Source organism: Carassius auratus, unplaced genomic scaffold, assembly GCF_003368295.1.
Source record: "Carassius auratus strain Wakin unplaced genomic scaffold, ASM336829v1 scaf_tig00028626, whole genome shotgun sequence".
Classification (NCBI taxonomy): Eukaryota; Metazoa; Chordata; class Actinopteri; order Cypriniformes; family Cyprinidae; genus Carassius; species Carassius auratus.
In genome coordinates this window covers 1,698-12,760 of record NW_020525709.1, presented here as the reverse complement: position 1 = coordinate 12,760, position 11,063 = coordinate 1,698, and the positions used below count along the sequence as shown (strand labels likewise).

The following is an 11,063-nucleotide window of genomic DNA, read 5'->3' as shown; positions in this document are numbered from 1 at the left end:
AAAATCTGACAATGATGGTATCACAAACATTGCTTCATTCACAACAACCCCTTAACAGTAGATTGACCAGACATCCCTGGTTTTGTGTCCTGTTACCTGAAATGTCCCCTTTGTGAGCTATACTGATTACTAGCCACACGCTACTACTTTGGACATGAAGAACTTGGACTAGAGCAGAATGAGAGCACTATTTTCTATTATCATCAATTATCAAGAGAGACACACCATTTTGGTTTCAGGGTAGTTACATACTAACTATATACATGTTAAAACAAAGTAATACTGTTTGTGTGCACGTACTGTATAATAAGATGGGATTTCTTTGCACATGGTATTAAATATTCATCTTTATTCAACTTTCGCCTTCACAACATAACGATATGAATAGTAATATTAATAAAAATAAAAATATATAAAAATAAATTAAACAATTACACCTATAGAAAGCACATACTTTGTGGTCAAAATTAGCCTAAGATGCAAAATAATAAGCCTGAGTAAAGATCCATTTCCAAAAGCATAAACATAACTTGGAAAAAAAAACATTTAAAAAGTTGTAATTACTCAGTTTGTGAAAACTTTAAATACAGTCAGAAACTGTTACAATTCTTTAATGATTACACTTTTATTTATCATATGTTCTTATTTATATTGATTTATTTTAAATTATTTATTTAAATTTATTTATTTATCTGTTATAAAACTGTTTACTATTTGCAATAGTTAGGCTACTTTCATATTGTGATTTTTGAAGAATTGTAGTCCTATTAAAAACCTAGGGTAAGTTTGATTCTTTAACATCATTGTAATTACTAATAATGATATTAATATCGAATCCAAAACAATTAAAAATCATACATAAATATATTGTCCCTGTTTTTTAATTAATAATATATTGATCACTGAACTAGGAAAAGTACCCGGTTTTTATTTCAGAAATCTGGTTACCTTCCTTAACAGATAACTTTCTGTAAATAAACAGGCAACTGCATGGTTTAACTAAAAGGTGGGACTTACATAAGTATACCTGCCATATAAGTGTTTTCTCAAATTTACATACAGCTTTCTTTAAGGATACTCAATGGTATATTTCTTTTTACCATTTTATTGGACAAAAATGTGCATACACTCCTAACGTACAAAAATATTCAATCAAGAAGAGTCAAAAATACTTTTAGTCCATTTTCAAAGACGAAATGAAGCAACTAAAAGTTTGGTCAGTTTTAGCTGATACAGAACTAGCTGACTAGCTCATACAGAAAGCTAGCCTAAAAGCAAACAGACATGCTAATACCACAAAAATACAATTTCATGGGTCTAAAGATGGCCATTGTCGCCTTAGACATATAAATACCTAGACGCCTCATTGGCCGCTTTGAGCCGTTGCCGCGATACATCAACGCGTCCGCCATGTTAGTGAGGGCAAGACTGCCTTAAAACAAATGAAAGTAAACGGGGGAGCTGCGGTTTTTACTGAATAAAAACACCATAACATTCTCACTTACCAACCAATTTCAGAGGATAAAAAAACAGTTAAAGGGGGGGGGTGAAAAGCTACTTCATGCATACTGAGTTTTTTACACTGTTAAAGAGTTGGATTCCCATGCTAAACATGGACAAAGTTTCAAAAATTAAGTTGTACGTTTGAAAGAGTATTTTTGTTCCAAAAAAACCTCTTCCGGTTTGTCACAAGTTTCGGAAAGTTTTTTTCGAGTATGGGTCTGTGTGACGTTAAATGGAGCGGAATTTCCTTATATGGGTGCTAAGGCACTTCTCCCGGAAGAGCGTGCGAGGCTGAGCACAGGCATTCACTGATCAGAGCGAGAGCGTCGGAAAAGTCACAAAAGGAATGTGTTTTTGGTTGCCAGGGCAAGACTAACCTGCACAGATTACCAAAATAGAAACAGCATTAAGGGACCAGTGGATGGAGTTTATTTTTACAGAGCATCAACGGAGTTGTGCAAGTGTTTGTGTTTGTTCCCTGCATTTCGAAGATGCTTGTTTTACAAACAAGGCCCAGTTTGACGCCGGATTTGCACATGGTTTATTTCTTAAGGATAATGCAATCCCAACAAAAAAGGGTCACGATCGTGTGTTGGAACCGCATGCGGTGAGTAAAACGGCTTCAAATATCTCTGTGTTGTTAACTTAGCTATCAGCGCGTAAGCACATCAAGTAAACAACATGAGATGTTGTCATCAAACTGCACTTTCCACATGTACAGCTTAAAAAAAAAAAAAAAAGACGACATAAAGTGGAACATTTTCCAAAACCGCTAAGCAAATATGTAAATTTTCAGTACATACCACATAGAGACGCCTTTGCTGATGCTGCTCTTGTTAAATTTCAGCCTCTGGATCTGTGTCACAGCTTCCAAATGCTCTCAACTCAAAAGCCTACTGGCGCTCGTGATTCTTTAGCTCCGCCCACACGTCACGCCTCTAGGCGCTTGTGTTTTTCCGGGAAAAATTGGTACAGACTATCTTTCTCTTATAAATATAATAAAAATAAAGACTTTTTGGAGTTATGAAGGATGCAGTACTACTCTATAGGTACTCAAGATTAACAGGATATTGAGTGAAAACGAGCATTTCTTTCTCTGTGTTCAATCGCAACATTTTTCTTTCTTTTTTTTCCTCTCTTTTTTCTGTCTCAGGTCAGAACACAGCCCATTCCCTTTGAAGTACTGGGATAAAACCTAAATAATACATCTTTAAACACTAATAATTTACTATTGTTGAGAAAATTTAATAAAACAAGTAAATACAAATCACACACTTGAAGTCTGCTTTTCATTTTGATAGCACTTTAGCCTATAGAAGAATACAACCAATAATAACACAAAGTGTTAACACATGTAACTGATGAGGCTATGGATCCAGTGAAAATGAAAATATGCACTGATACAGTGCACAGTAGAAACATAGTAAAAGTGATATGTTAGATTAAAAAGTATATGTAGTACAACTTAAAGTAAAGTGAATAATATGAAAAGCGAGGACAACGGTACAATAACATATGAGATATAATAGATTTATTAAATTCTATGTATATTATGAATAATACCATAATAAATAACTGAACAACAATAGGTTAATAATAGCAAGAAGAATATGTAATATAAAGGGTGGAATAATACAGAATAGATAAAAATGAAGAATAAATTGATAGTAAAACAAAGAGTAAAATAAAAAAAATTGAAATGTAATTTTAAAATACTAATTATTAATCAAATTAAGACACAACTAATGATACAACACAAAAATATTGTGGACATGAGTTCCAAATTGTGTTTAATTAATGAGCTCCTTAAGTATAATATATACATGTACTCACACACACACACACACACACACACACACACACACACACACACACACACATATATATATATATATATATATATATATATATATATATATATATATAATAGAAAATCCTCTGAATCAATCTCAGCTCAAGAAACACATTTTATTTAAGTAGGGGTGTGACGGTTAGTATATAACCTTGGGACCGGCGGTTATAGTTGAACACCGTCATTAGAACTCTATAACCGCCAAAACCGTGTCACTAAAATATTTTTTACAAACATTTTTTATCAAAAATTATTTTCATTTTTTAGATAGGATCATCAGATGCGCAATATATCGGGAGACATGGTTTTTACCACTTAATGAAGTTTTGTAAATCGTCAGACATGATATTTACCACTTCATTAAATTTTGCTTTGTAGAAAACCTTTCTTTAAAAACGAATTTCGTTTTGAACAAATTTTATCTTAATTTTAATAGATGTTTCATCAACCAATTGCATGTATTTTAATAAATAAAAAGCAAATATAGCAGACAATGATAACCGTGACATGGAAGCACCAGCGCGCCGCGTTCACTTGCACTGCACTGTGAACTAGAGCGCATCTCATTGTAAATGAAACTCAGCGTAGGCCTATGCCTCATACTCTAGCATTAAATATCTTTGCTGCATCCTTTCTAGAACAGACAATGGCTTTTTTTTTTTTTTTTTGCGGCTCGCATCAGCAAAGCATAGACGGCAAAACAATCAGAGGATGGCGGGCGGGTGCGGCTTTGAAATTTGCTCAAAAAACTTTGGCGCGGATGATGAGTTTTGTGACAGATCTCCTTAATAAACGGAGGTCTGAAATCTCTGCCCCTTTACCGATCAGAGCGCGCGCTGACACGGAGTTAACCCGCTATCTCCAAGATCAACCAATTGACTCTATGGCAGATCCACTAGCATGGTGGCGAGACAATATGAAACAAAATGAAACTTGACGATGCTTGACATTTTGTTCTATAATGCACATTAAACACACTCATGCAGAAAACACACATTTTAAAACAGTGGTTTGTTTTTCCATGTATGTTGGGCGGCACTTTGGAGCCTGTTTGCGACTCGGTTGATTCAGATCGGTACTTCGGAGCCTGTTCGCGACTCTGTTGATTCAGATCGGGACTTCGGAGCCTGTTCGCGACTCGGTTGATTCAGATCGGCACTTCGGAGCCTGTTTGCGACTCGGTTGATTCAGATCGGCACTTCGGAGCCTGTTCGCGACTCGGTTGATTCAGATCGGCACTTCGGAGCTTGTTCGCGACTCGGTTGATTCAGATCGGCACTTCGGAGCCTGTTCGCGACTCGGTTGATTCAGATCGGCACTTCGGAGCTTGTTCGCGACTCGGTTGATTCAGATCGGCACTTCGGAGCCTGTTCGCGACTCTGTTGATTCAGATCGGGACTTCGGAGCCTGTTCGCGACTGTTGATTCAGATCGGCACTTCGGAGCCTGTTCGCGACTCGGTTGATTCAGATCGGCACTTCGGAGCCTGTTCGCGACTCGGTTGATTCAGGTCGGCACTTCGGAGCCTGTTCGCGACTCGGTTGATTCAGATCGGCACTTCGGAGCCTGTTCGCGACTCGGTTGATTCAGGTCGGCACTTCGGAGCCTGTTCGCGACTCTGTTGATTCAGATCGGCACTTCGGAGCCTGTTCGCGACTCTGTTGATTCAAGATCAGCATCGGAGCCTGTTCGCGACTCGGTTGATTCAGATCAGCGGAACCTGTTTTTATTATCGTGTGACGGTTTGTAGGTGTCCAATCTGTCGATGAGTGATTGTGTGAGTGATCTATCCTGATGTGAGAGTTATGAGTTATGAGTGTTTCAGGTCAGGTAAAAATAAACTTTGCCAACGTCTCTCAGAAAACACACCAGAAGCTATAAGAGCTTATCTCAAAATGAACATTAAACAGTGTTCAGTTTTAAAGTTTAAACACCCACGTCCGTACCTTGTTAACATTAGGGTTTTTGTCGACTGGAAAGTCTTCGAAACAGAGCAGGTGTCTGTTCATACTATCACGTCATTTTCAGAATTCTTGGTTACCATGACATCGCCCTCTTTTGGTCGCCCTCATGATTGACGCGGGAAGAAACAAGAACACACATTTAAACGTGTTCATTATATTCTAATAGCGCTTTATTATTCAAAATCTCACAGTCCATTCATCGCTATATGTATCTTCGGCAATAAATTAAACTACTATGGCTTCGTGTAACATTTGTAATAATATCTGACAAAAATGCTAGTTCATTCGACCACACATACAGTATACATATTTTCATATTTTACCATGACATTCATTTTAAAAAGTAAAAATTGTTACATTACAAACCAACATAAAAAAAAAATGAAAATATGTATTTGATGCCATATGAGAATATGATTATGAGAGTGTACAATGGTTGAATATTATCTGAGTAATCCTCATAATTAGTGAGGATGCTGCAGAGGAAGATGATGTTGAAAAATTGTTTTGAGTTGCAGTCCTTTCAGCATTGTTTGTCCTCCAGCCCCGTGACATCCCTTTTGAACCCCACTCACCACAATGTGAAACAATAAAAGCCTATTGTTCTTTTACTCTTGAGTACTATAACTGTTCTGTTTATATTCTGCTCGTACCATAGTGCTCTCTTATTAAGTCAGAGAGAACAGGAAGTCCAGTTCTTCGTAAGCAAAAGTTACGAATGAATAATACAAAATAAAAAATAAACATTAAAAAAGTCACCTTTCACAGCTGTTTTTACTTGTTCAATATCTCTACTATATACATTTCAACCAGAAACCCCCTTCCCATGTCAAAACATTAAGACATTATTACAATATGCAATGTAGACTGTTGCATAGTCAAAGTATGCTCTCAGTGGGTGGGTGATGGTGTTTTATGCAGTCCCTCAGGGAAATTCACTTCTCGGTTCTAAAACATTCATCAGGCACATGGTTTGGCTTCAGTCCTTTAGACTAAAGAGTTTCTCTGTAGATGTAAAGCATCTGTAGGTCTGTAGATGGAGATCAGTGTGTGGAGTCATCTGCTGTTTTTGACCAGCGATGACGGTCCTCCGTCGACTCACTGTAGCGTCTCTTACTGTTGTTGTAATTGTTGTTGTTTTGATTTTTGTGAGCATACATCTGGTAGGTAGATGCTGTAGAATAAAAGGAAAAGATGTATTAACTTAAAAGGTTTGTTCACCCAAAACTGAAAATTATGTCATCATTTATTTACCCTCATTTTCAAAACCATATATGACTTTCTTTCTTGAACTTAACAGAAAATGTACTGCAATGTGTCTTGAGTGAGACACTCATTTCAACATGTTTGAACATATGTCACACATTTTAGTAAATAATGACTTAAATTAAAATTTCCTCTCACATAAGTAATTTTGAGTGGCCTTAGAAGACTTCAAATATACTTTTTCTTATTTTTGAATTCTGACATACTCAGTCCTTATTATGGAAATTAGCTTAAAAATTATTTTGAAACAATTTTCACTTTCTAGAGACTTTCTCTTGTTAATAAATTTCACTTATTATTAAAAAGATCCGGCAAAGTAAAACAGGAAATTTTGAAGTAAAAACAAAACAAAACTGGAATAGTATTTTCTTGTAATAATGATTCCACAATAATCTTTTTTATAATTTTACAGTGTTCAGTGTTGTTATCATTCACTAAAACTAAAATTATTCAAATGTATTAAATGTATTTATAAAAATAATAATAAAAAATAATAATATATATATACATTATATATACATATTTGATGACAATAAATAGATGAAAAACGTGAAATTAAAAAAAAATAATGAAAGAATGAAATAAAAAAATCAAAATAAGGAAAATTAAAAATGTTGAAATGTTTAAACTAACTGAAATAAATTACAAAAAATTACTTACAGTAAAACTGATATACAAATAAAGCTATAGAAATATAAAAAAAGGATAAAAAATGGCAAAAGCAGAACAAAACTACTTAAACAGAAATTATAATTAAACTGAAAATATATTAAAAAAAAAATTAAATATATTTTATATGAATATATAAAATGTTATTATAAATAATTACAAAATTAATATAGACAGGCATTACAATTTCATGCCTGGATTTCACTAAACATCTATTAATTCAGAGTCAGCAGCTTACGTTTCAAGCACATGATTTTGGGCTTGTCCCAGTGGCCGTCTTCTCGGCATCTGATAGTGGGAATGTGTCTTTGGATGAAACCGTCCTTGCAGTGGTACCTAACCAGAGAGTTGATTTCATACCGCGGCTTAATTCCGCCATAGATATGGGCATCCTTTATGACAGGAGGCTGACCGCAGGACACTGAGACAGAGGCAAAAGAAAGCCAAAGACGATGAGGTGACATCAAGTGACAGTGGAGACGAGAAGAGGAAGATGAGGTCTTACCTGTGCCCTTCTTGCAAGTGAAGGTCAGGTGATAATTGCATGGCACATCGTTCCACTGACCACGCTCGTGCCAGATCATCACCACGCAGTCCTCACCGATGGAGAAGAAGCTGTCCGGCTGACCCACTCTCCAGTGCTCAAATTGCTAGTGCAAATGAACACAGAGGCATTTTATTCAAACTACTCGTGCACCACAGCGTGTGCCCACATGAGGGTGCAAAGATCACATGTAAGAATCTAAATGGACTGTGCTTTATACACATCTGGCAGGGTTACATGGGACTTTCCTTGATAAAATGGGATTATTCTAACAAAATGTACTGCTGCACTCAATTTGCATGTGTTGCACACAAACACACAAGCCCCATTTTATATGTAGAAAGGTAATTAATATCAAATAAGCAGAATGACAAAAGATCGTAAAAATCAATTCTAGAATTATTGTGCTCTTCCATTTCCATTCTAAAAAATTAACTACAAATAGTAAAAAATAAATAAATAAATCATGTACAAAATTTACGTCAAATAGGCCTACCCATGTTTTTAACTAGAGTCCACTTGATGAAATAAACATGCAATATTAAACTTTTGTTAAATTTCTCCCTCGATTTGCTAAATGGTGCACACGATTTATAAATCGAGAGAACGAATTACTAAATCATTTTATTTATTTATTTTTTCTTGCATGTCATGTCTTTGTAGATTTATGCAATTTAAATAAATAAATAAACATACAAACATACATCAATGAAAAAAAACTGCTAAATAAACAAATAAAACCGGCCAAACAAAACAAATAAATAAAAATAAATAGTACCACTCCTTTAAAGTGACCTACAGTATGTGTTTCTATTGATACCACACAGGATGACAGAAATGATTAAGTGAGAACTTTTCCATCAGCATTAGCATCACCTAGCTTATGGTTTATGGAAGAGTAACAATTGCACTAGCAATTTTTATACTGGGATTTTAAAAACTGTGTGCACAATTGCTTCACACTCATTTTAGGATCAAACAACATCGTTTTGTTGCAGGCCGGAAAAAACAACACACCAAGAATGACTCATATCTCTGAATTCATGGTCACCTGGAACACAGATGTGCATCCAATAAACTTTATTAGGATCAAAATAATGAATCCCATCCTACCATAGGGTGTCCATCTGTCCAGCGGAAATCATTGTCAAACATTTTATCATTCAGTCCAATCCACTGATAGTCATGCCCCAAACCTACAAGAAAAATTACACAGATTTCAGGATCTATCTCTGCAGACTAGTGCATTAAAACTATCATATGACTTCGGATGAAGAGGACACGTTGTGTGGTTGACTAATTTCTACTATTTGTATCTGCATATTGGTGGGAGAAATGGAAAGTTCCCTCTCCGAACTCAAACTGCTGTGTCAGACTGGTCGGGAAACTCAAACAAACAGATAGCACGTTTTGATAGCACCACACTATTTATACTCTTTGGGATAACCAATCAACTTATAGTTGTCTCTGCATAATAAACTGGAAAGAAAAACTAGTGGATGTGCATTTTCTTATAGAAAAGCCTATATGGAAGCCTGGATAAATGAAAGGAATTCATTAATCTTTTTGTGTGAGGACCTTTGCAAACTTCTTTGACATCTTTAATAGACTGCCTGGCTGAACTGGAAATAGCAGGAAATCAGTTAAACCAAACCACACATCAAATGACACAAACAAATGTAGAATAGTTTCTGTGCCCCAAGGAGCCAAGATGACGTTTGTTTAGTTTAGAGTCAACAGCATCTTTAATATGACTTATGGTTTGTTTAGTCAATGCTAGAATTCGGTCAGTCCTGAGTATCTGTTTTCTTTTTTTTTTTTTTGCTTCTTTCGAAACTTGCTACAAACGACCGAAACCTGGCAAGTTTGTATTTTAGAAATTCTGAACCACAGTCCTTACATTAGTAGGGTATTTTGAACGAGGTTTTGCTTAAATGTCTGAAATAAAGTCTGTGGTGAACAAAAGAAAACATTTTGTTCTAAATACATCAGTAAAACGCCCTTGTAAATTTTAACTCTTTTACTTGTCTTGAAAAAGGTGGTGGCTAACAAGTGTCTAAATGGAACTACAAAGGTTATAGTGGACATCACTCATCACACCCGACAGGAAACTCATCTACACACTATTCACTTTCATAGCCTCGTTGTGTTTATAACTGCACTTTTGAAATCTATCCTAACTCAAACTCAAAAGAGTTAAGTAGTAAAAGAGTTATTAAATATTAAGAGTGAGCAATTTAATTAATAATTAGCAATAACATTCCTAAAATCATAAACTCACGATTAACAAAGAGCTGCTCTTCATGGGACAGGACACTGGTGAGGTGACCGCCCTGCAGACGACACGCTCTTTCCGCTGCTTCCCATGTCCGCCGGTGTGTGAAGTACTTATAGCAGTGGCTCTGAAACTTGTGCCAGCCAAAGTCACAAATCTCCGTATCTGAAAGTTTGAATGACAGAAAAGGAAACATGAGAAACCTAAAAATGAGTGAAACATTGGATAACGTCCATAATGTTAGCCACATCCAGTTAAAGGGCAGCTGCTTTTGTGATTCATGATACAGCTACAAGGAGCATTACAGTGCCCATATTTTAACAAAGAAGAGATGTCTCATGATTGACTCTGTATTTTCTTCTATTAACCATGAACAAGCCTGTCTTTCACATCACGTATAATCAGTTATGGTGCAGAATGGATGCACAGAACCACATCTGTTTTGAGTTCGGCCATCAACTGGTTTAACCCAGTGCATAGAACTTTTTTATTCAATCCCATATAATGAAGAACATCAACATTTTGCTTGGACTGAAAACCACCAATGACCACAGTGCTCAATGTGAAAGCTAAATGCAAACAATGACATCTAATGAGGCTGGAAAGAAAACACCAGTAAATGAGGCCAAGTAATCATCTCAGCCACACGGCCCATAATGCTGTTTACTTTAACTGATTTTGCACCACTACGTGCTCGTTTTGTCATTAGCCCTGAACCTCCAGTAGATCATTCCATTGAGCATGTACATTAGCAAGAACCACTGAAAATGTATTGTAATTGCTACAGAAATATCCAAATTGTTTATGTACTTTAGAAAATAAATTGTCCCTCCAATTTCAGTTGTCATAATTTGCATTTTTTTTAAGGTAATGATAAATCAAAACAAATTGTCCTAGTGTAATATGTCATGATGCATAGCACAATTAAGTGAAAAAAAAAACTGTAGTCGGATTGTGGTCAGAGAAAATATGAACAAAATATCCATGACTT

The 11,063-nt window shown here is 35.7% G+C and overlaps 1 protein-coding gene across 1 annotated transcript; it reads right to left on the bottom strand.

Moving 5' to 3' along the window:
- Positions 1-5,460: 5,460 nt before the first annotated feature.
- On the bottom strand, positions 5,461-10,403 carry LOC113079591 (versican core protein-like). Its single transcript, XM_026251833.1, has 5 exons — positions 10,079-10,403; positions 8,911-8,993; positions 7,759-7,903; positions 7,492-7,674; positions 5,461-6,492 (listed from the first exon to the last, which is right to left on the bottom strand). The coding sequence occupies exons 1-5, from the start codon at positions 10,320-10,322 to the stop codon at positions 6,362-6,364; spliced, it is 786 nt and encodes a 261-aa protein (XP_026107618.1). The 5' UTR covers positions 10,323-10,403; the 3' UTR covers positions 5,461-6,361.
- Between the last annotated feature and the right edge of the window lie 660 nt (positions 10,404-11,063).

Excerpts from the sequence above, each read along its gene's own strand:
- LOC113079591 (XM_026251833.1), bottom strand. The coding sequence starts at position 10,322 with ATGTGGCTAACATTATGGACGTTATCCAATGTTTCACTCATTTTTAGG. Across the intron at positions 7,904-8,910 it reads GGACAGATGGACACCCTATG|CAATTTGAGCACTGGAGAGT; the intron begins GTAGGATGGGAT and ends CATTTGCACTAG. Across the intron at positions 7,675-7,758 it reads CACTTGCAAGAAGGGCACAG|TGTCCTGCGGTCAGCCTCCT; the intron begins GTAAGACCTCAT and ends CCTCTGTCTCAG.